Genomic DNA, 25,986 nt, shown 5'->3' with positions numbered 1-25,986 from the left:
GGGCCAAACTTCCTCGTCTTGTCGCACTGGAGAGATTCTCGGGTCTTTCCCTGCAAGTCAAAAGAGGCGCGCCGGTGAGGCGGAGCCTGCAAAAGTTGGAAGTTCTGTGGATTCTGAGGGCGCCTAGGCAAGTTTTGATCTCCACTCTAGAGGCGGTAAGTGGTTTTTAAAAGTCCCCTTAGTCGTTGACCCTGAGAATCCCCGCGACGCTGGTCCAAATTTCAAGGTGCTGATTTTGTCTGCTCTTTTCTCCTGCCGTTTTCCCCGAGAATCAGTGCACCTCCGGGAGCTCGACAGCGAAGCGGTTCCTCTCTAGGAGCCACAAGTTCTCAGCTGAAAATCACCGGGGAAGTTTTTCGTACCGGTCCTGGCCCCCCCAGCCCTGGTTTGCAGTAGGACCTGCGTTTAGGAAGCGGTACCGCGGGGCTCGGCTGGCGCGTTCTGCCCGCCTCCTGCCGCCAGTCGGCCCAGGGCCTCTGCCTCACAGCGGCTACTGGAGATTGTTCCCCACGTTACCGCCACAGTAGGTTTCCTAGCGCCCTTTCCAGGAGCCTGCCGACAGGGTTGCAAGCTACCGTTTGGGAAGAAGTACATCGTCTTATGTAGCCCCCACCTAGAATAATCTTCAAAAAAAAAAAAATCACTGTTAACACTTGGCTTATATTTACAGTTTCCAGAGGAGACTCATGTTAGTGACCCTGGAAGGTTCATTAATGATTGAACCTTTCAAAGTCTAAAGTCTGGTCTCCTTGTACACAGCTAGTGGAAGTGTGAGTTCCCCTGAAGCCAGTGTGACTGGTTATTGCACTAGCGACTTCAGCAGCAGATCTCACGGAGCTCTATCCCAACACTGGTGAGCAGCCTGCCCTGTTCCATCCAAGACCCTGGAGAGGTTCGGAATTATCTTTTTAACCGCCCGCCCCACTTCACCTTTCCTTATCATACATCTGGGAAAAGAATTGCTGATGAATTTAACACCCCCCCCATATGTTTACATGAGTCATTCTTGATCAACAGCAGCACATTTTGTAATAATTGGATCTTTTTCCAAGTTTTCATTTTTTTTTTTGCCAGAATTCTTAATTTTACTTCTGCTTTTGTCTCATAATGAGCTTTTATTCTGGCTTTATGAGTTGCTGTACTTAACTTTCATTTAAACCATATGGAATCAAGCATAGCCTGGACATGATCAATGTTAGAAGGATAATTTTAAGTTTTGTGATATCCTAGATTTTAGAAGTATGGTTGGCAGCTATTCAGAGACAAAAATCAGAACCAAAAATTAAACTGAGGTACTCCAAATAATTTTTAGAAGTAGATATTTGATAAATATAAAGACCTGTTTGAGGCACACTTTTAAAACACAAGCAGTGTAAAACCTTGCCTATCCAATGTGAGACCACAAATGACTTACTCAATATTATAAAGAGTACTGTATGCTAGGCATACCAGAAGAACTCTGCCTGTGTTGTTGCAGTTAATCTTCACAGGGACCCTATGCTCCGGAATATTATCTCCATTTTCCATATAAGGAAATTATTAGTTTTCGTAATAGAATCCTGTCTTTTGTATTTCTACTGAATTTCCTGAGTTATAGGCATTTGAGAAATTTCAAACTAAGTAGAAACCTTAATCATAAAATATGTAATCCTACCTGTAGGTTAATTAAATTTTTATATTTCTTACTCAGTCTCTCATAGTCATCATTATGAAATTTATTTCTAGAAATCGAGGGTAATCTGTGCCAAAATTTCTAAGGTTGAGGGTTAAAGGATTATACATGAAGGAAAAAAATCTGTTAAGTGTAGGACTTGGGTTCTAGCTTTGCTTTAGTGTGACCCTGGCCAAGTCTCTTAAGCTTTTAGCAGTGTTTTATCATTCATGAAATGAGTGGTGGTTTTATTTTTACTTCTACATAAAATAACATTTTTAATCACCATTGCTTCTCTATCTGTGGTAAAAATATTTTTATCAATAGAGTTGAAAGACTCATGCTTTTTTTTTTTTTTAAAGTGAGGTATTGTGGTAGATTCAGAATTATAATTGCTATTAGTATGTCACGTTATTTTATTTTTCTTATAATTCCCTTTGACATAGTACCTCAATTATGAAACAGATAAGGATCCCATAGTTGATTTCAAAGGCAGAGTCCAATTTGGAGCCTGGCCAATCAGAATGGCCAAGGCTCTGAGGAAATAAGATCAAGAGAAGCAGAGCAGAAGAGAGTGCTGTCAAGGTCATGGGCAGTCTCTTTACAGGGTCCAGTGTGATGGTACTGGGCAAGGCAGGTGGGTCTCCTAAATCAAGTATTAAGGATAAGTCTCTACCTTCCTTTCTTTCTCCCTATTTAGCCATTTCCAGAATAAATGGGAAATAAATGTGTTAGATATAAGATACATATCCTATTTCAGAGTAATTTTGATTTTATTATTACTACAGGGTTTTTTGAGAGTAATAATGATGTCTACTGATGGCAAAATTTGAGCATTTGGAAGAAATAAATAGTAAATAGGTCAATACTGAAAATGTAGAGTTATACATCTTACATGATGTATTTATGTGTGTATGACAGAGAGTGAGAGTACAGAGTGCATAGCTTCTGGGAGAGTGGGGTATTTTCTCTATGTCCTTTGTGTTTTCTGGTTTTAGTACAATACCTCACATACATTTAATGTTCAAGAACTACTTGTCAAATAAATGACAACCAATTATTGATATTAAATTTTATAAAATGATTATCTAGACTGGATTCTTGGAGGGTAAGAGCTTGTTTTCCTAACAAGGTTTTATAAACATTGTTATGTTGAAGATGATTGTAGAAATATAGAATGGAGTATATTTTTATGAATAAGAAATTGGAAAGAACTAATGCTATGTGCCATACACCAGAGCATGCATTGCTAAGTTCTGTGCTTGCTGCTTTCCATGTCTCCTGTGTAGTAACTGAGGAAACCCAGTTTTCAGATGAGAAAATGGGCTCGGAACGTTCACTGCCTTGCCCACAGCCATGTAGCTAGTAAATTCCAGCCTAGAGCTATTGGATTCCAAACCCACACACTTTCCATGATACCATGTTGAAAACAACAACAGCAAACAAACAAACAAAGCAGTAGTAATGGGAGAAAGCTGAGTTCTTATTTTTACCATTCTACCATGCATGGGAAACTCTGATCTGGGCAATTTTTTTCTGTTTTATTTTCTAGTTTTGTTTTTTGTTTGTTTGTTTGTTTTTCTTGTGGTACTGGGGATTGAATCCAGGGTTGTTTTATGGCTAAGCCACATCCCCAGCCCCTTTTTATTTTGACTTTTCACTTTTGACTGAGTCTCACTAAGTTGCTAAGAGCTGGACTAAATTGCTAAGGCTGGCCTCAAGCCTCCAATTCTCCTGCCTCAACCTCCTAAATTACAGGTGTGTGCCATTATGCCAAGCTCTACTTTCACTTTCTTGTCTATGAAAAATCCCAGCTTGAGTGAAGACCGAAAGAACAGTAGTGAAATCACTGAGTACAATTGGTTACCATTTCTGGGTCCTTTGGGGGTTGACCCATCTACCCTCAAAAACTGTGTAGCTGCTATGCTACTTGTGCAGCTCTGTTTATACCCTCTGCCTGCTTTTGCTCCTTTGGAAAATTTCACATTTCCTATGGAAATTTCATGTTTGCCTTTGTTCTAAGCACTGTTTTAGATCATATTAACTAAGGATTTTTAAGTGGTAAATTTCTGATTAATTAAATCAAGAACTTTCCATTAATAATGCTACCAAAATGTTTTTGGTCCTCTGACTCCAACCCTACGCACAGATGGAATGACATTTTTAACCAGAATAGGCCCTATTCTGAGCAGTCCTGTGCTGAGCTCTGATAAAAGTGTGAGTTCTTGGATCACAGGTCCTAGTTTTTGCAGCTCTTCCATATTGTACTGCTTGTGTTTAAGGAGTATAATTATTGCAGAAGTTAGCAAAGATGTTCTAAGTAGTAGCAGAATCTAACAATATTTGATTTGCCTTATTTCAAGAAATTATAATAACCCACAACTAAATTTATGGAAATATAGTCAACACCTTTTCATTATCTCTATAGGTACAGAAAAATTTTTCAGTTTCCAAAATTTTCCATTACATGATTTTATATACTAATGCTCTTTGCCTTTTCTTAGTTTATTTTGTCAAATGCTTTTTCTGCGTCAATTGAAATAACCATATGATTCTTATCCTTAAGCCTATTGACATGATGGATTATGTTGATTGATTTACGGATGTTAAACCATCCTTGCATTCCAGGAATGAACCCCACTTGATCGTGGTGCACAATTTTCTTAATATGTTTTTGGATACGGTTTGCCAATATTTTGTTAAGGATCTTAGCATCTATATTCATCAAGGATATTGATCTAAAATTTTCTTTCCTTGATGTGTCTTTTCCTGGTTTGGGTATGAGGGTGATATTAGCTTCATAGAATGAGTTCGGTAGGGTACCCTCCTTTTCTATTTCCTGGAATACTTTGAGAAGTATTGGAATGAGTTCTTCTTTGAACGTCTTGTAGAACTCAGCTGAGAATCTGTCTGGTCCTGGGCTTTTCTTGGATGGTAGATTTTTAATGGCTTCTTCTATTTCATTGCTTGATATTGATCTGTTTAAATCGTGTATGTCCTCCTGGTTCAGCTTGGGAGGAGCATATGTCTCTAGAAATTTGTCAATGTCTTCAGTAGTTTCTATTTTGTTGGAATACAGATTTTCAAAGTAGCTTCTCATTATGTTCTGTATCTCAGTGGTGTCTGTTGTGATATTTCCTTTTGCATCATGTATTTTAGTAATTTGAGTCTTCTCTCTCCTTCTCTTTGTTAGTGTGGCTAAGGGTTTATCTATTTTGTTTACTTTCTCAAAGAACCAACTTTTTGTTATGTCAATTTTTTGAATAGTTTCTTTTGTTTCAATTTCATTGATTTCAGCTCTGATTTTAATTATTTCCTGTCTTCTACTACTTTTGCTGTTATTCTGTTCTTCTTTTTTAGGGCTTTGAGATGTAATGTTAGGTCATTTAATTGTTGACTTTTTATTCTTTTCTGGAATGCGCTCCATGCAATGAATTTTCCTCTTAGTACCGCTTTCTTAATTTATTTTAACTCTCAATTTTCTTTTTATTTTAACAGTGGTGGACGTAAAGGTTAATTAAGCCCTTAGAATTTATAAAAGGTTGTAAAAATTGCCTACGGAGCAGTGTTTTTTGGTTTTTAATGTTTTTCTCCTTTTGTTAAAATGATCTACATAAAACCAAGTGTTTCAATTTGATACATCTCAAAACTTAATGCTGAAAGAAAAAGCAAATTGTAGAATTAAGTACAAAACAACCAAAAGTTGGAAAACTTGCAAAACAATAGCACTTATTGCTTATTAATGCATATTGGTGTATTAGTGGTAGGACATGCTTGGGAATGAATAGTAGTGAATTTATGGTAAAATCACCTTTTGAAAGGTTCAGAAATGGGTGTAGGGATGGGCACAGCAAGCTTCATGTTTATAAAGTTTTAGGATTTTAAAATGTTGAGATTTGTTAACATTAGATGTGAAAGTGTTTAATTATATTCTCCATATTTCTCTATATATTTGACATATTTTGTAATCTTATCAATATGAAGTCTGTTTATCTAATGTTAGTAAATCTTATATTATCTCCTAAATTTTTCAAGGTGTTGCAATCCAAGCTTACACAAAAGAAAGCATAAGGTATGGTATCATGTTGTCTATCCAAATGTTTCTGGTTACATGTTTGTTTCCCTTGTTGAAGTCACTAAATCCCCACAGGAAGGTTTTGTAGCTGAAGGATTTGTTGGATGAAAAATTCTTAAAAATTAAATGAGATTAGTTGTAAGCTCATGATTTAAATTGTTGTTTGGAATCAAATTTTTTGATCTGCCCCTCCAGGGGAAAAAACAGTGATAGCCTAAATGCAATATAACCATAAATTAATTTTTCCTTACTATCTAGGTCACCATGGCAACTGGACAGAAGTTAATGAGAGCTATTAGAGTTTTTGAATTTGGTGGACCAGAAGTGCTGAAGCTGCGGTCGGATGTTGTAGTACCGGTTCCAAAAGAACACCAGGTGGAAATAATGACCTTATTCAGACAATGATTACAATGGATGTGAAACCCTAGCACATTAAGTTAGTGTTCAAAGCACAGACTAACAATGATTTATAAAGACCCTGAATTTGGACAAAGTCTACACAATTTATATGCATGAACTCTGACAAAATTAACAGAGATCTAATAATTAGTGAAGTAGATAAATGAGAAGAAATAACCTCTGCTTATGAGACAATTTTTTGGAGTGAGAATCAACTTACACAGTATAAAAAAATTTTGGATTTTTCTGAATGGAGTCATAAGTAGTTTTGATACTTTATTTTAATCAAAAACTTACATGGTTTTTATTTTGCACATGGTGAGGAAAAATTTCCTTCTGCATTCATATTTTTCACTTATGAATTAAGAGAATTTAATTGTAAAGCTTACTCATCTCAAGTGACTTTAACAATATCCTTTTGATTCAAAGTTATGTGTTTTTATTACTGCACCTTCCATAGCTCCGTAGTCTAATTTCCTTAGCAAGCCTTAGAGAGTTTACACAATTTGCTATAACCTACCTTTACAAATTTATTTCTTATCACTCCCCCAATAGACAGTGCTGTAACAACATCATACTTTATCCAGTTTCCCCAAGAGGCCCTTTCATTCCTTCCATCTTTGCATGTACTATTTCTTTTACCTGAAATAATTTTCCTCCTATTCTTATAGAATCTCTACTTATCTTTCAAGGCCTAACTCAAATACAAATACTGCTTCCTCCTTAAGGTTTTCTCGTATTCCTATAGCAGAGATAATCACTCTGTGTTAAAGAAAAATTGGCTTCTTTACTAGAAGAAACCTCAAAATCTCAGTGCTTCAAAAATAGAAAATTATTTCCCAAATTTTATAATGTTGGTGGGTAGTCCTTCTGCAGTGACTTAGTAGGACTCAGGCTTCTGTCCTCATAGGGTTCTGCCACCTTCAGCACCTGAGTTCTGAGGTTTCCAGGAAAGGATGTGGAAACACAGTGCAGATTGCCTAGGACAGTTTTGATGGGCCAGGCTGCAAGTGGCTGTCATCACTTCTGCTCACGTTTCCCTGGCTGTCACTCAGGCCCTTCACTACTCAATACTGAGAAGGGGGCCAGGAAATAATGTTTCTCCCATGTGTCTAGGAAGAGGAGGAAATAGGTTTGGTGAAATACAGAGGTCTCTGCCACACATATTCTTAAATATTTCTTCTTTTTTCCCAAAATCTTTTTAATATAGCACATAAGCCACTTCGTTTTATTTTTTATTTACATATTGGTTCACAAAATTAGAATGTGACCTGCTTGAGGGAAAGGATTAGTTTGTTTTGTTTTCTCCATTTTTATAGCTCTCATAATCCATTTGGTTATAGCATAACTGTAAATTAATGCCTAAATGCTCTGTGTAACTAAAATGCATTGTCATTTCAGGTTCTAATCAAAGTCCACGCGTGTGGTGTAAACCCAGTGGAGACATATATTCGCTCTGGTACTCATTCCCTAAAGCCAGTCTTACCCTATACACCTGGCACTGATGTGGCTGGGGTAATAGAGGCCATTGGAGATAATGTAACTGCTTTCAAGGTATTACATTTTTAATTATTTCCATTTTGACTTACTTTTAGCATATCTTTAAAACATATCTGTAAGACTTTCAAAGGCCCCATTACACAATTTCTGCCACTTGGGGGACTCCTTTAGTCAAAAAAGAAATGATGTCTTATCCAGAGGATTTGTTTGTATCAGTTGGAGCAAGTGCTGGATGATTTCTGTATCTAACAACTCCACAAAAGGAACTGTGGTCCTTTTGATTTAATAAAAATATGTAAGTAAAGAACACAAATAAGGAATTTATACTGTTTCCTAAGTCTTGGTAGTACACAAGCCAATATAATTTTTAATTCCCTTTATGAATTTAATTTTACAAAATAAAGGAGAATTTTTTTTTTTTTTTTTTTTAAGAATGAGAAAACTTGAAAACATGCAAGGTCATTCTACAGTTTCAGAGCTGAGTCAGATCAAGGTCAATGGAAGTGTTTTGGTCAGGGCTTTTGTTATATATATGCCAAAAGACATATAAAGGAGATAGTATATTCATATCATACTCATGTTCTAGCCTCTTTCCTCGTAATTTCTTGACCTGCTCAACTTTGGCAGCACATTTACCAAAATTGGCCTGGGATGGAGAAGATTAATGTGCCCCTGTACAGGAAGACGGGCAGATACATACAGCTTTCCACTTCTCAGTCTGTGGCAATCTGGCTTCTGCCCCCATCGCTCCACTGAAACTATTCTTGCTAATGTCACTAATCGCCTCTGTACTGCGGGAGTTAATGGGCCCTTTTATGTCATTATCTTTCTCGACTTCTCAGTGACATTTGACACTCTCAGCCACTTAACTTTTCTTAAAAAAAACTTTTTCTACAGCTTCTGTGACATCGTTTTATCCTGTCCTTCCTTCGCCTTCCTCTCTGGGCATCCTTTTTCAGAATTTTTTTTCTATGTGTGCTCCTTAAATCTTGGTGCTGCCCAGGTCTCTTAGTCCCTGTTTAGACCTCTACTTTTTGTATTTGATGTCTTTTTCATGATGATCTCACGTACTCCCTTTATTTCCATTATCATTTGTGATGTCTTTAACATGGAACTTTCTACTGAGCTATCCAAAACAGTAGCCACTGGCCCCTATTGGCAATTAAGAATTTCAAATCAAGTTAATTTAAATTCAAATTGAAAGTGCAGTTCCAAAGTCATACTGGCAGCAATTCAAATGCTTAGTATTCACATGCATCTAGCTGCTACTCTGCAAGTCTTATGGGAGAGTATAACCTAGACACAGTATGACAATATACTAATTTTTTTTCTTAGTATTTACCAGACAGTGCAGATATCCTGAATAGATTTCCACCATGACAAAAGTTCTTTTGAAGAGCACTGGACTCCCATGGCCAGCCTCTGGGAAACTCTTACTCAGTGAATCTGCAACAGAGCTCATCTTTTCTCACTGCAGATCTGCCCCTCTCTTATGTTGCCTTGGCAGCTTCTAGGGTTCAAGGCTTATCTCAGTCTTCCTCACTGGAATGGCATTCTCTCTCCTCTTTCCATACCTAGTGCCTATAGTTTAGTTCAAGCTATCTTACCTACTTAACTATACCTCTGACCTGGGCTTCTGTGATACACACTTAACTTACTACCCTCTCTCCTTTCCCTACACTAGAATCTACCCCTACTCTAGAATCTTCTCCTGGCATGTAATTCTGAGCATTTTATACCTCTATTAATTTTTGCATTAATTCCTTAAATATTTCAGGATATTGATGAAACTCCTCTTTATGGAATAAGAGTGTTCGAGGCTCTCTCCCATCTATCTTGTCATTTTTATCTCCTCCTCTCAACCTGCAGTTTATTCTTTAGTATCGAATTATTATCCTCCCCTGCACATCCCAGCCTCTCTTGTGTCTGTGTTTTTGATCATATTGGTTCTTCTGCTTGGCAGAACTAAACTGAAACATATATACATAGATTCAAGTAAACTTCATGTTGTTTTTGTACTCCAACTTTAATTTCTTTCCATTTTATCTCCTGAAATCATAACATACCACACACGAGGTATGTAATGCCAGTACTTACCTTCTTAATGAGAATTGATGCTTGTACTATCTCAGCATTTATTCCTGCCTCTGTTTCTTTGCTACTTCTGTTTCTTCACCCATGTTGATTCTTCCCAATTCTTTTTTTTTCATTATTTAAAATTTGTTCTAATTAGTTGTACATGACAATAGAATGCATTTATACATTTCAGTAAATCATAAATAAATGGAGTATAATTTCTCATTTTTCTGATTGTACATATTGTAGGATCACTTTGGTCATGCAGTCATATATGTACATGAGATAATAATGTCTGTTTCATTCCACTATCCTTTCTATTCCCATACCCCTTCCCCTCCCCTCTACCTAATGTAAAGTAACTATTCTTCCCTAGCCTCCCACCCTTATTAGAATTAGTATCTGCATATAGAGAAAACATTCAGCCTTCGGTTTTTTGGGGTTTAGCTTATTTCACTTAGCATGATATTCTCCAACTCCATCCATGTACTGGCAAATGCCATAATTTCATTCTTCTTTAAAGTTAAGTAATATTCCATTGTGTGTGTGTGTGTGTGTGTGTGTGTGTGTGTGTGTGTGTTTATATGTATGTATATATATATATTCTTTATCCACTCATCTGTTGAAGGGTGCCTAGGTTGGTTCCATAGACTCTTTCCAATTCTTTTTTCAAAATCTTGTCCTGTTCTTCAAGTTCTAACTCAAATATTAACTTCTCAATGGAACAGTTCCTCCATTTTCTCAGCTTAAAAGTAATCCCTTTCTTCTTCTTGTACCTCCCTTTGATGACTTATTGTGTTTACCTTGCTTTATAATTTTTTCTGTTATGTTCTTCTCTCTCATCCTAGAGTTTAGGGTGCTTAAGATTAGAGACAGTGTCTTGCTATTTGTATTCCTTGCAGAACTCAAAATAATGCTTTCCAGATAGTGGATTCTTAGTAAATGATTGAAATTGAAATCAGTTCAACATGTGTTTAAGTTATAAAAGCAGGATTAATCTTAACCTAGGATTGCTTGACCCTTGCAGGAGACACTATTAAGTGGTGATACTTGTCTTTGACTCTCAGATGCCTTTTGGATCTTTTCACATCTCCATCCTGCTGAATAATGCTGTTTCTTTCAGGTTTCTAAATTATAGAACCAATTAAAGTATTCTGAGCAATCATTGCCTCCCTGCTTTGCCTATTCCAAAGAATATTCACTTTTATTTTATTTTTCCAAAAAAGAGAATTTGAGGGACTGCTTAAAGTGGGCAGTCAAATTTCCCCTAACATGCAAATCATGCTGAACCTCTAATGTCATGCATGTGCTTTTCAAAAGTATAGGCCCAGCAGGAGTTTATTGAGAATTTACTGTATATGGTGCCAACAGTGAAGAAACTTGTCCTAGCTCATCCTGCTGTCAGGATCCTGGCACGGTTTCTTGCTTTTGGGTTTATGCATGAAAAATGATAGGGGCACATCCATGGAAAGGATTTAGAACAGTTGTTAGTGTGTTGAAGAAATTTGACATTTTCTTTGTTTATTCTCTCTAGTGTTCTGCCCATACACACACACACACACACACACACACACACACACACACACACACAATAGCAGTTTGTATTAACCACCTTTGACCAAGTGATTGATTCTAGGAGATTACAGAACTTCTTTTTACCTCAATTTCCTCATCTGTATAGTGGGATTAATCTAAAGTGAAGATAATAAAAGTGCCCATCTTACATAGGTAGTTGTGAAGGTCAAATAGGACCAATAAGACACTGACACAGTGCCTAACATAGTAAGTCCTCAGTAAAGGTGAGTTATCATCTTTGCCATCATCAGGCTATTCCTAGAGTCCTCCTTTTGTTTTTTCTATTTAATTTTCCTTTCATTGGGTTCCATTAAGAAAACATTTAAAAATGTTCAGCATTTTAAAAATATTTTTATGCATTCCTAAGATATAGAAAACAATATGTAAATACTTATTTCTTCTTATAAAGGTTGCATGATAAAGAATGATACCCATCTTGGCATAATTTTGAAGCCCTGGTGCAGATATTAATCTGTCTCCTCCCCAGAAAGGTGACAGGGTCTTCAGTTCCAGCACAATCTCAGGGGCCTATGCAGAGTATGCTCTCGCAGCGGATCACACTATTTACCCACTGCCCAAGAATCTGGACTTCAAACAAGGTGCTGCCATTGGGATCCCGTACTTTACTGCTTTTCGAGCTCTGATCCACAGGTAATGACACACTCTGTAAATTTTATAGCCAGTGCCAAAGGAGGGCCCCGTGAACCGCCTTCCAACCTACCATCTGTCATGCATCTGTCTGTCACTTTGGGTTACTAGTTTTATACCATCAAACATTTATGGGTTGGAAACTGTGCTGATTTGGGTGATTGTGCAGATCACTGGGGACCCAAATCAGAGAAAATACCATCTTGATGAGACTCACAGTCTAGTGAGGGAAATAGACTTAAGAATAATAATATTTATGTGTAATGGGCAAAGGACAATGGTGAAATATATGTGGGGATTTGTGGGATCACAAGGGATGTGTGTGGTGATGAGTGTGACCCTCCCGGAGACGTGCGAAACTTGGATTATCTTAAAGATGTGGTTTAGAAATTCTGTTATCTATTGGAATCACATGTGCAGCACCTTAAAAGTAGAGCATAGAAACTTTCCTCACCCCTCTCACACCTGAAAATCTATATTTTGGTCATATCCCCTTGACATTTGAAGAGCATTCGGGAATTTGCCCAAGGAAGGGTGTCTGGGAGGGGCAAGGACATTCTCAACAATGGGAATAGCATGATGCATGGGGAGAACAGCATGGTGGCTGGGGATAGCTGTAGCAATTTGGTTTTGTTGGGTAAAAGATTTCAAGGTGAAGAGTGGCAGAGAATAAGGTTGGAACATAGCCTCTCAATAAATGATAGCTATTATCATCAAACAGGCAGGTTTCAAACTGTATGAAGCTAGGCTGTGGAGCTCACACATTCTTAAGTAAGGGCCTGGAGTTCATAAAATGTTTTATTCAGGAGAATGCCATTATTATATTTGTGTTTCAAAGATCACCTATCTGCTGTGTGAAGGATGAATTTGAAGACAGGAGGAGGAACAGACAGGAGAACCTGTAGGAGTCTCCTCTGGACAAAATTCTTATGAGACAGAGCAAAGGTTATGATAGAAGACATCATGGTAGAAGAGGTGGAGAGGAAAGGATAACTTCAGATAGGTAAAATCAGGAGGATTTAGTGGTTTTTTTTTTTTTTTTTTTTTTTTTTTTTGCAGGTGTGTAATGAGGAAGAGGGAGAGCTTAAGGATACTTGTAACTTTTTTACCTTGAATAATATATAACTATGATATAAAGAGGAGAAAGTCTTGGTAAACTGTGTTTGGTTTTGGACTTGAAATTGCGAGACAGTCATCCCAGATCCCAGGAGAGAAGCCCAATAGCCTGTGGGATAAAAGAATCTGAAACTTGAAGGCTAGAGATATAAATTTGGGCAAGTCAGCATGTAGATAAGAGTAGATGAAAAGTGTGGCAGTCCCTTGGGTAGTGAGAATAGGACCCTTGTGAACATCAGCATTTAAAACCATGAGCAGATGAAAGTTATAGAGTCCTCAGGGAACTCAAGGGAGTGGATCCATAAGCCAAGAGTGTGAAGGTCACGGTATTCATGAAGTGCCCAGTAAGCACATGGGCTTTGAAGATAAAAGACCTGGGCTAGAGTCCTGTCTTTGCCTGGTGCTCTCTAAATGACCATGGTCAAATTACTTCCCCTTTTTAACTGTAGCTTACTGATTTGAAAAATGTGGATAATAACAGTGTTTACCCTCTAGGGGTGTGTTGAAGTATATGTGTGAAGCTCTTAGGGTGGCATCTGGCACAGAGGAAGTGCTCCGTTTGTGTTGGTTATAGTAGAAGTGGTGGCTGCCTAGCTAGGAAGGAGGGAAACCAGTTATTAGACAGCAGTGAGCAGAGGGGAGAGGAGAAGGTTACTTTGGAGGGAATGGGGGAAGGGGGGAAAGATCCTTCTTTTTTTTTTTTTTTTTTTTTTTTTTTAATAGGGTAGACAAGTCTTGAACATGTATATAGCTAAGAAAGAATCTCACCAGGGGAGGAAGACTGATGGAATAAGATCTTGTATAAGGCAAGATGGAAAGGATTTAGGACATAGTAGAGAGACTGGCTTCAAATATCAAAAGGACAGCTTTACCCTTGGAGGATAAGGATCAGAATTATGGAAAAGTGTGTGAGGGTGTGGAAGGAGCTTATGTATGATTGGTTCACTTTTCATAATGAAGTAGGAGGCAAAGTGACTTTGTTTTTTTGGTTCCAGGAATTGAACTCAGGAGCACTCGATCACTGAGCCACATCCCCAGCGATATTTTGTATTTTATTTAGAGACGGTCTCACTGAGTTGCTTAGTGCCTCCCTTTTGCTGAGGCTGACTTTGAACTCCTGATCCTCCTGTCTCAGCCTCCTGAGCCACTGGAATTATAGGTTTATACCACCACACCTGGCTTAAAGTAATCTTATAAGAATCAGAATTGAAGGGCACTGAAATGCAGGGTCATAGGATTTTCTTCCACAGTAGTAACCATTTAGATAAAGTTTTGAGGAAGTTAGGTTTTATCTTTAATCTAAGGCTGGAATATTAATGGCAAATGGAATAGTTCAAAGGAGCTGAGAAGCCAGGGCACCCTTCCCTGGGGTCCAGGCTGGAAGGGAAGGAAATGAGGTCAGGAGCAGCAAGTGGGCAGATATGGTGCTGGCAAGAGACAACCATCTCTGTGAGGTAGAGGAAGAGGTTTTGACAGAATGTGGGCTCTCAAAATCAGGGCAGAAGAGTCCTGCCACAGCATTGACTGTTGGTATCTGCCATTTCTTAGGCACAGTGATTGTTGTTGTTCACCAGATTTAGCCTGAAAGAGAGCAGGTGAAGCAGAGGACAGTTCAGGAATTGTGGCACTAGATTTTTTTCTTGTTGGTTGTTGAACTCCAGAATAGGGCTGAATTTCAGGTGGAAGAGAAAGCCTGTGTGCCAGGAGCAAGAGTTTTCAGTGACCCAGAGATAGAAGAGGACATCAGTGTGAAGGCCAGGCCCAGTGCTTGAGCCCAGGCCATGAACCCCAGGGAAAAGGACTGTGTTAGTCTAGGCTGTTCCAGGAGACCGAACCAAGAGACTCTGTGTGTGTGTGTGTGTGTGTGTGTATCTATCTGTGTGTGTGTGTGTGTATATATATATATATATATATATATATATATATATATATATATATTCCTAAAAAATAAATGTTCATATGTATTGATTGATTGGTATTAAGGAACTGGCTTTTGAAACTATAGAGGTGTGCAAGTCTAAAATTTGATGGGAGAGGTCAACAGGCTGGAGACTCAGGAAGAGTTGCAGTTTAAGGCACAAGACAGTCCACTGGCAGGATTCCCTCTTGCGCAGAAAGTCAGTTTTGTTCTATATAGGCCTTCAACTGATTTGAAGGCCCACCCACATTATAAAGGGTAGTCTACTTTACTCACACTCTACCATTTCAAGTGTTAATCTCATCTAAGAAAACATCTTCGCAGGACATCCAGAATGGTGTTTGAACAAATATGAGGTCCAGGTGAGTTGATACACAAAATTAACCATGTCAATGACTCCCTGCAGGGGCTGTGATCACAGTAGTGGGGATTTAGAAGAGGGTTTGCCTACACTCATCCCGCCCCTGGGGATTGAGAAGAATGTTTTTAGTGTTTGAGGTGTTGTGTTTAAGATTTTTATAAAAATTCATTGGGAAGTATTTCATATTTCATAGTATAATATTAGTAACCCTATGCCCGTACTTTATTTATATTCTATAATGTCAAATATTTTTGGTACTGATTATGTCAGTTTATCATTCAGACCTTCAGTTGAACCCACTTTCTTCAATCCCCTTATCTCCAAGCAAGAGTGCTGGGGGAAGCTTCCTTTGTTGTTCCTTGTTGCCATTTATCAACTATTGGCACACAGCTGTGAACCTGGCTCCAGGTTACTGTGTTCTCACTCCCAGAAAAAGCACAGTGTCCTTGGAGAGTGACCACCCCACATTGTTCTAGGAACTGAGCGCTCCTCCCTGAGAGTCAGATCCAAATCCCATTCAGCTGCTGGCCTTGACATTAGCACTTGCCCTTATGGAAGAGTGGCGCAACCCCCTTGGTCCCTGTTCCTTGCTTTCTGTGCATACAGAGGTGTAATACTGTGAGCCAGGAGTAAAAAGAATATGTCTATTCACTTGAGGATCTGGACATTTTGGGGGTGGCATGGGACCTCTGTGACAAGAAAATTTGCTGATTCAGCCCTGCTTTCTGAAATCAGTCAGAGCCCAGAGGCTAGTGCCTCTTGACGTTCAGAGGCACAGAGAAGCTAAAAATATTTTCTTACCTCTGGCCAAAAATAGGCTGGCTTCTGTGTGTACTTGAGTATTACTCTGGACCACAGAATGAAGACTTACCTGTAATAAACCTGCCTGGAGACACTTTCTGTGGGATGCTGGGGAATGAAAGACTCCAGTTCCTCCAGGCTTAAAAGTTCCACTTAATGTACCCACAAGGACTGAAGCCTCTCAGAAACAGCACTATGTTGTGATGCCAGCATCCAGCACAGTGCGTGGCACTCAATGACTCTCAGCAACCATTTGCTGAACAGATATATGAATTGAAGATTTCCCTTTATCTGTGGCTCTCAAGAACCATTATTTGATCCTGTGGAGCGTGAAGAATATTTTGGGCTGTATATCAGGATGCTCTTTGGGTAAATGTTAGATGGACTAAGGGTAGAAATGCCTTAAAGATAATGAAAAAATACTTGAACTTAATTATGTTCAAAGAATAAAGAGATGGGACCTCTGTTTTCTTTTACAGTGCCCGTGTGAAAGCTGGAGAGAGTGTTCTGGTTCATGGGGCTAGTGGAGGAGTAAGTCTCTTTTTTTTATGTTTAAATGAGCTTGGGTTTATGGGTTTGCCATAGTTCAAGTTGTTTTTTTAAAAGCCAAATTTATAAATACAGTCATGGCCACTTTTTGTCCCATTATATGGGGAAATTTCTTAAAACCCAGTCTTCTAAACGTGATCGTCTGTCATTACCTTATTAGCATTTCTTGGTTAATAAATTCCACAGAGCACGTCATGATAATGTCTGCATTAGGTTTTTTACCTATACTGGGTGTAGACCAAGATAACAGGCCGTGTTTTTGCCTTCAAGTAGCATATGTTACAAGAATATTTATCAAGAATTTTAAACAGTTCTAAAGGTTAATATTAATTCCATATTCCCTTAGATAAGGAAATAAAGCTCATTAGAGCTTCATTTGTGTGGCCCCAGACTGCACTGCAAAGCTACACTGCTCAGTCCTTTCTACCTCCCCTCCTTTGCTTGCCTGCTGCGCTTTGATGACATTCATGGAGTGCACAGTGTACAGCTGTGTCCTTAACACCACAACCCATGGCTTAAAATGCTAATGTTGGGAGGGGGGTGAGGACTCAGAACTTGTAAAATAAGCCCTTCACGGAAATCACCCAGCACCAAGCTGTCAGAAACCTCCTCAAGAACCTGGCTGCCAGTGGGCCTCTGAGGAGCTTAGAAGAGTTAGAGTTCTGAGGTTGGAATTTAACAAGAAATCGACGTGACCTCTATCCTACAGAGAGAGGCTTTGGAAATTTTGGAGATAAGATTTTGCATTTTCAAAATAAAGGGCCCAGAGTGAAGTGGCTCACCTTGAGGAAGCTGGTTAACCCTTCGTGAGCATCGTGTGTTCTGGAGAGTACACTGAAAGAAGTAATCTAATACGTGGAGTACTGCACCCCAAATAATGAGGGTCTTTTCCTGACCTCTAAAAGTGGACATGTGATCCAGAGAAGTCAGTGCCTTTTTGTCTATTTCTTTAGATGAATCACAAGGTTTCACACCCAGCTTCCTATACACCTCAAATAGATCAATTCTGAAGGACTTCACAGACCAGACTATTTACTAAAAAACACCAAGATTGTCTTTGTGGGGCTTGAGAAAATATGAGATAAGTCCTATCAAAAATGCCCATTGTTTAGCTCCAGAGAAGAGGCTATTTTTAGAGTAGGTTAAATTTAACCCCAAATAACTGAAGGTCTGTCACACACATGCATTTATTTAAATTGCTCTGGCTTTCTGAGACTGACCTTATGCTCTGTGTAGAAGAGAAAGATTTCAGTAGGAAGGAGAAGAGTTTAAAGAAAATCTCTCTTTATTCCCTTACCCTCTTGTAAAAAGCCCAGTCGCTTTGCCATGCTTTTTTTTTTTTTTTTTTTTTAAGGTAAAATCCACACTGTTCTTGGAGCTGGCTGTTTGTTAAATCCTTGCCTGGCAGGGATAGGCTGGCGACCTGGTGTGTGAATCGCTTCTGATCCTCCCTGCCCTATCAGAGGGAAACAGAGTGCTGGGTTTTGCCTTGCTTCTGTTTGTACTTTCTGTCCTCATTTAATTCAAATTCCTTTGGGATTATGTTGTGTGTTTAAAATGGTGTAGGATTTATGAACACAGCTATTGTCCTGATATGTTGGTGGGGAGTGCTGTATTTTAGTGTTAGCAAAATAAGTACGAGAAAAATAGTTGCCACATAATGGTGCATAATCTACTGAAAGAGTATTGCTGGTAAAATTGTTGATGAGAAGAAAATAAACAGTGCTTTTACAAAGCTGTCAAGTACTCTTCAAAGGAGAGCATAAAGAGATATACTTATGATAAATCTTTATTTTTAAATGTGGTTTTATTAGACATCTGTGATTTTTTTAATTGAAAATGAAAGTTCATTGTGGTGACCCAGTAGCATGCTGTGTTTCATCTAGTTGGATGCCTCTGTTCTCCATCAGGTAGTGAGTTCCGTGCATTTGTTGGTGTATTTGTTGGTTAGATCCCATAAGTGCCTGCCATAACCTTACTGAGTTAGATCATCATTCCTATGCATATTACAATCTTTAGGGTCTGTTTCAGGCCCGGGAGTCTGTGATTACTACAATTTAAATCAATTTCTCTTTCACCATTGTTCATTTTAATTTTTTTCTGTCTTGCCCAACCCAGTCCTTCTCTAGATCAGTGGTTATCAATGGGGCGTGGGGATGTGCAGTGATTCTGTATCATCTGCCTTTCCTTTCAGGGACATTTGTCAATGTCTAGAAATATTTTTGGTTGTTACATTGGGGAAGAGGATTCTGGCATCTAGTGGGCAGCAGCCAGGGATGCTGCCAGACATCCTTCAATGCTCAGAATAGTCTCCCACAGCAAGAAATGATATGACCCAAATGTCATTAGCAGTAAGTCGAGACACTTTCCTAAATGTGTGTGACACTTCTCTGTATCATTTATTTGGCAAATAGCATATTTGGCATATTGGCATATTTGATTCTTTTTTATCTATATTCCTAAATTACTTTTCTCTTTTATACTAAGCACATTTATCTGGCATTCTAGTGACTTCATCCACCTATAAGATGATGAATCTCAAACACATTTACCCAGCTCCAAACTTCAAGTCCATACCCACTTTCCCCTCCTTTGGGGAATGATGTGCAACTCCTGCATGTTCCAAGTGGACTGTTGCTTTCAGAAACGTGATGTTCTTGGTTAATGAAGCCAGTTGATCTGACCAAAGACCCAAGAGACATCCTTGACTTTTCTCCTTGCCGTCCACATTTGATCTGTGAGGAAGTCCCATCAGTTTACCTCTAACTATTTGGATTGTTTTTGTTGTTTGTCATGCCACTACGTTAGTCTAAGCCAGCTTCATCTTTTATGTAGACTGTTTTGCCAACTACAAACTGATCTTCCTTCCCCATTCCTCTCCACTTTCTTTGTGCCTCACATATAATTGGAGTGACCTTTTTTAAAGTCTAAATTGATCATATACTCCCCTGCTGGAGCTCTCCAGTGATTCTGCATAGTTTTTAATAAAATCCCAAGCCTTTATCTTACCTCTAAGGTCCTGTCACTTTGGTCTCTCTTTGCCTCTCTGGACTTATCTTCCACTCTCTCTCTGTTGCTTGAGGCATGTGGACCCTCTTTCTGCCTTTTTGAGCACTCAGGCACATTCCTGCTTCACCCTGTTTGCTACCTGCAGCATACCCCAGATGACTGCCCAGATGTTCATGTGGCGTGTTGCTCACTGCCTTTTAGGCCTCATTTCTCCTTAGTGGCCTTTCCTGATGACCTGAATTGCCCCTTTTCCTATCTCTTTCTAACCCAATAGCCAGTTTTTTTTTTCTTCTTCTTCTTCTTCTTCTTCTTAGCATTAACCATTTTCTGAATTTATTTTATTCATTTATTTATTCATGTGTTTATTATCTCCCCCTCCTTAGAATGTTGTTTCTTATATTAATCATGTTTAACACACAGTAAACATTCAATTGAGTAGCACAGTTAATTTGCCTGTGTACCTGTTTCTTTTATTTAAATGGTAGAGATCTTACATTTGTTATTTAGTGTATATATATATATATATATATAAACATACATATATATATAAACATACATATATATATGTATTATATACACTATATATATATTTTGTGGGGGTTTACTGGGGATTGAACTCTGGGGCACTCGACCACTGAGCCACATCCCCAGCACTATTTTGTATTTTATTTAGAGACAGATCCTCACTGGGTTGCTTGGTGTGTCACTTTTGCTGAAGCTGACTTTGAACTTGTGATCCTCCCATCTCAGCCTTCTGAGCCACTGGGATTACAGGCGTGTACTACCATGCCCGACTAGTATTTTTTTAATTAGTTGAAGTATAAAGTTAGTGAGAATTTTCAGATCATCTTTAAAGCCCATACCTTCTGTGCAAAGCAGATGCTAAGCAAACATTTTGATGCACTGCTTAAAAATTCAAGTTCTGTAGTCTGATTTGATTTGGTCCAGCTACTATTCCCTCTTTGTATGTGACTTGGGCAATTTACTTTTTTTTTTTTTTTTGTACTGGGGATTGAACCCAGGGGTGCTTTACTGAGCTACATCCCTAGCCCTTTTTGTGTTTTTATTTTGTGACAGGGTCTTGCTAAGTTGCTTAGGGCCTTGTTATCTGCTGAGGCTGGCCTTTAACTTTTGATCCTCCTCCCCACATGCTGGGATTACAGGTATATGCCACAGCACTTGGCAGGTTACTTCTATTTTGAAACTTATGCTTCCTCATATGTAGAATAGAGACAGAAATAATATCTACTTTAGGATCATTGTGAGGATGGAATAAAGCAGTATGTAGAAAGTATTTAAGATGGTAACTAGAACATTATAAGCGCTCAATACAAGTTAGCTATTTTTCTTATTTCTTTACATGCTAAGTTCCTTGAAGATAGGTTAAATCCTAGAAGGACCTGAAGCTCATTTTATGTTTATTAAGTGTTTTCAGGAATGCAGAAAATATATAACTATTGTGTTATATTTTGATTTTCAGGTTGGATTAGCAACATGCCAAATTGCTAGAGCTTATGGTTTAAAGGTTTTGGGCACAGCTGGTACTGAGGAGGGACAAAAGATTGTTTTGCAAAATGGAGCCCATGAAGTATTTAATCACAGAGAAGTTAATTATATTGACAAAATTAAGGTAAAATTCTCTTCAGTATATAAAAGTCTAACATTGTTTATTGGAGACTACTTTGTTTCTATATTCTTTTACAAACTACTCTCTTAAAGTTGTTTGCTTCCATTTTTATGACTATGCGGTTTTATGCCTATGTGTGTTTTAAAGTTTTAATTAATTTAAAAAGCAGAGATGGCTAATTTTTCAAATTTTACTGTCCTTTCTGTATTGTGTATATGTACTAAATGAAATATCTTTCTGGAGTCTCATAGCTATAAAAATTGGTGCTCTTTAATGTAATCACATTTCAAGTAAAGCTTTTCCTTCCTTACCTCCCATTGCAGTAAACACTCGATTGAGTAGCGGTTAATTTGCCCTTGTATCTGTCTCTTTTATTTAAATGGTAGAGGTCTTATATTTGTTATTTAGTGCATATATATATATATATATATATATATATATATTTGTTGTTGTTGTTTTTTGTGGGGGTTTACTGGGGATTGAACTCTGGGGCACTCGACCACTGAACCACATCCCCAGCACTATTTTGTATTTTATTTAGAGACAGGTCTCACTGAGAACCTTCTTAAACTGCTCCTCTGAGGTCACAGTCTCCTGGTCTTGTCTCAGTCCTCATCCTGTTTGATTTTTCAGAGCATTGGACCCTGACCACATCTCCTTAAAGCTGATTTTGTTCTTGCTTCCCTAACTATTCACCTTCATTCTCCTTCCTCTTCATATGACTTCATACTGGTGTTCCATGGTGTTTTTTACCTTAGTCTCTCTTCCATGTGCTAGACTTTCCTCTAATCAACTTCATTTATCCCATGGCTTTGGTTATTACTCATGTGCTACTGATTTACAGAACTGTCTCTGGCCTGTCTTCCATTCCTTCATGCCACCAGCCTGCTAGACCTTGCCACTCATCTGCTCACCCAAGATAGGAACCCTCATTTTATTTTAATCACCATTCTCCCTCCCACCCAAGTTGGTCACCTCATCCTGCTGGTTTCACCTCTGACATGCCTTTATGCAGACCTCTCTTACTCTATTCCATCCACCTGTGACTTAGTTTAGGCCTCAATTTCTCTAGCCCTGACTATCAATCCTAAATTAGCTAATAGCCCCTTTTGTCTTTTCTATTTTTTAATCAGATTTATTTGTGTTCCTCCTTCAAAAAATACCCAGAAGTAACTAAAAATGGCAGCTACTTTAGAAAAGGAATTTTTTTACTCTCACTTCCTACTGCTATTGCAGTGCTTAAAACGGTGTCTGGTGCATGAATCAATGAACAAACTCCCAATCCTTTAACATGGCATTCAATGTGTGGTTACAATCTGTATCCATTCTACAATCCCCTCTCCCACAATGCTGTGGTGGTTTGGATGAGTATTCCCCAAAGAGCCATGCATGAAAACCTTGGTCCCCCCAGCCTGAGGCACTGTTGGGAGGTACTGGAACCTCTAAGAGGTAGGGCCTAGTGTGACTCTTACAGTCATATGGAGACATGACCTTGAAGGGGTTATTAGGACCCTAACCCCTCCTGTTTCTCACCATGGGATGAGTAGTCATATTCTGTGAGGCACTCCCTGCCATGATAACTGCATTGCTGTAGGCCCCAAAGCAACGAGGTTAACTGACCATGGACCAACACCTCTAAAATTGTGAGCCAAAATAAAACATTTTTCTTTAAGTTGATTATCGAAGGTGTTTTGTTAATATAACAGAAAACTGACTAACACACACCTCTTCTCCCTGCTCCTTCTCCACACCTAGATATGATCTTCAGTTTCTCTAGTGTTCTAATCCTTGACTTCTCAGTTCCTAACATTTTGCTTTTTGGTTTCTTAAGTTGAGACTTACTCTGTCTCCTGTCTGGCTTCCCTCACTTGTCTTCCTTCCTTTTTGCTTAGACAATTCTTTTCCATGCCTGAGGCCCAGATCATTGTCTCTATAGTTGCAGAGTTTTAACTTTTTTCTTCTATAAATTATGGCTTATTTTGCTACTATAGCACTTCGGCCATTACATTACAGCTATGATTAGTATTTTCCATCTTTCTTTTAGCTTTGTTTTTAGCTCACTGCATTCATTCTTTGCATTCTAGCATAGTGTCTGACATGGGATATTCTTTATTTGTTGATAAAATAAAATGAATATCATGTAGATATGCATTAGCTTTTTAAAAGTGCCAGGTGGGAACCAAAATCTCAGCGTGACAATCAGATGGTAAACCATTTGGAACAAAACTGAATGCGCACGCGCGCGCACACACACACAGACACACACACACACACACACACTAAAATCCTGCAACACCAGTGTATTTGTTATTTTAATAAAAAGGGAAGCCCCCTGGGGTTTTTGGATTTTGATTTGTTCATTTTTTTGTAAAATACATTTTAAAGATAGGAAATCTTTATCTAAGTAAAAAGTGGTTTATACTCGAATTGAGTCTAGCACCTGAAAATTCCAGGGAGACTTTATTTCATCATGTCAATTGATCCAGTAGAAACCTTTATCATTTTAGATGTTGTAGCTGGTACCTTGGAGTTATACCATCATTATATAATTAGATCATTTTAAAATTTACATTGTTATTTTTAAAAACATATTTTATGTCATTGTCATTTGGGATGCATTTTTGTAAAATAATAGCTATTATACAGGTTTTTCACTTGTGTTATCTTACTCTCCATTCTTTTTTATTATGTAGAAATCTGTTGGTGAAAAGGGGATTGATGTGATTATTGAAATGTTAGCTAATGTAAATCTGAGTAATGATTTGAATCTTCTGTCATTTGGAGGAAGAGTAATAGTAAGTATTTTTCATTACCACTTTAAAGTTTTACCTCAGTTTAATGCTCTCCTGCAGCGATCTTTAACTGTATACCTGTTGTTTTCATAATAGGTTGTTGGCAGCAGAGGCCCTATTGAAATAAACCCACGGGCCACCATGATGAAAGAGTCTCGTATAGTTGGAGTCACTCTCTTTGCATCAACCAAGGTATGAGAAGTGCTTTTACTTTTGTTAACTTTGACATTGGTACAGTTTTCCTAGTCTGACAGACTGAAGTTAGAGTAGATGCTAAGCTTGCTTGTCTGACTAGAGGAGTGGGTATGGATAAGCCACCTGATAGGTAATGAAGGCAAAAATACAATTTATCACCCAAGTCAGCACTCTTGAGAGAGAAAGTTGATACTATTACTAATTATTTCAAGAAAATAGATATTTTGTAAACTAACACTGTCCCAGGCAAGTGGAACTTATGGTTATGCTTCAGAGAACTACTTTTTCTGTAGTTCTGGAAAAATTGACAAAAACCACCTATTTGTAAGAGACTGTGATATAACTCTTAGATCCTAAAGATATTTAAAGCTTCTAAAAATTAAGTCATATGTTTTACTACAAAAATAAATTATTTTTGCTCTTTTATAGGAGGAGTTTCAGCAATTTGCAGCAGCCCTTCAAGCAGGAATGGAAATTGGTTGGCTAAAACCTGTGATAGGGTCTCAGTATCCTTTGGAGAAGGCGGCCCAGGCTCATGAGGATATCATTCGTGGTAATAGGCCTGCTGGAAAAATGGTTCTTCTCTTGTGACGATTCATTCTTCTATTGTCTTCCTGTGCAGTTAGGAGGCGTTCTGTCCTCTAGACTTAACCTACAGTTCCTTTAATTAACATTTAATTGATTCAGTGAATTTCTTATTTTAAAAAACAAGATTTTTTTTTTCTTTAGGGAACAGAGAAAATGGAGGAAAACATTTTGTAGCTTGCAATATTTTATATGCCTTCTATATCAAATTAAGGGGTCATCATAGTAGGAAACAGCATGTTGGTGGTCATTTGGCATTGGGTTGGTTTCAGAATTTCTTGATTGATTATACAACATGATTAAAATGTGCAGATTTAGAATAAGACTTTTGATTTCCAAACCTACTTATTTTTTAAATGTCAACATTTCACTAATCTTCTCTGATTAACCCATAGCTATGATGGACTCGAAACTCTCTAGACTAACTTTTTCATAACTAATCTCATTTAAACCCATAATCTTTTGGAAGGGAAAAAAATACATAATACCTAGAGAATTTTTTTTAGTTTTTCCCAAATTAATAAATTATGCATTACATTCCTAATTCATTACCACTGGCACATTTTTAGTCTATGATGCTAGGTACAGAGTCACCAAGGTATTTCTTGATTGATTAGGTTTTTAGAGTAGACTTAGAGTTACTGATTTTTGTGATATGGGTTACATATTGTTATTTAAATTAATAAGTGCACTAATTTGATACTAAGAATTGTCTGCTTTTGTTTTAAAAAACCTGTAATAAATCCTATGGAAAATTAGACCTGTGTTTGTTTAGTTTGTCTTTGTGCAAAACTTGTCTCAAATCACTTTTGCATGGCTCCTAATGGTTACTTAACAGTGTTCTGTGTGGAACTTCTTTATCTGAACTAAATAAAAGAATGGCCTTAGTAATCCTACTATTAGTGTTATGTTCAAGGAAATGAGGTTTGGTTTTTCATTATTTTTTTTTTGTTCCATGAACACATCCTTCTGTTTCTTGTTATATGGTTGATTTTATTTGCTTTGTTCTGTTGAATGACAACTTCTGGTCTGAACATGTAATCCTACATCAGTAGTGAACAAAAGTACTGCTGATTCCAATAATGGGGGTATCATTGGCTTCTGGCTCT

General features: G+C 37.9%; 1 protein-coding gene across 3 annotated transcripts; it reads left to right on the top strand.

The window, feature by feature from the left end:
- Nucleotides 1–18: 18 nt before the first annotated feature.
- On the top strand, nt 19–25,635 carry CRYZ (crystallin zeta). Of its 3 annotated transcripts, none has more exons than XM_079129357.1 (9): nt 19–155; nt 5,985–6,101; nt 7,527–7,679; nt 11,764–11,927; nt 16,600–16,651; nt 21,159–21,308; nt 23,999–24,100; nt 24,194–24,289; nt 24,722–25,635. In XM_079129357.1, exons 2-9 carry the CDS (start codon nt 5,991–5,993, stop codon nt 24,881–24,883), a joined length of 990 nt encoding a protein of 329 aa, XP_078985483.1. In that variant the 5' UTR covers nt 19–155; nt 5,985–5,990; the 3' UTR covers nt 24,884–25,635. The 3 variants fall into 3 exon arrangements, with proteins under 3 accessions (XP_078985483.1, XP_078985484.1, XP_078985485.1); XM_079129358.1 differs by lacking the exon at nt 19–155 and adding an exon at nt 706–853; XM_079129359.1 differs by lacking the exon at nt 19–155 and adding an exon at nt 761–892.
- Nucleotides 25,636–25,986: the final 351 nt, after the last annotated feature.

Source organism: Sciurus vulgaris (assembly GCF_902686455.1).
Source record: "Sciurus vulgaris genome assembly, chromosome: 1".
In the NCBI taxonomy this organism is placed as follows: domain Eukaryota; kingdom Metazoa; phylum Chordata; class Mammalia; order Rodentia; family Sciuridae; genus Sciurus; species Sciurus vulgaris.
Note: the sequence above shows the minus strand (reverse complement) of the source record. Positions and strands in the feature narration are given on the sequence as shown.

Coding starts and splice junctions, on each gene's coding strand:
- CRYZ (XM_079129357.1), top strand. CDS start 5,991: ATGGCAACTGGACAGAAGTTAATGAGAGCTATTAGAGTTTTTGAATTT. Junction 7,680..11,763: donor ATAATGTAACTGCTTTCAAG/GTATTACATTTT, acceptor TCTCCTCCCCAG/AAAGGTGACAGGGTCTTCAG. Junction 16,652..21,158: donor TTCATGGGGCTAGTGGAGGA/GTAAGTCTCTTT, acceptor TTTGATTTTCAG/GTTGGATTAGCAACATGCCA.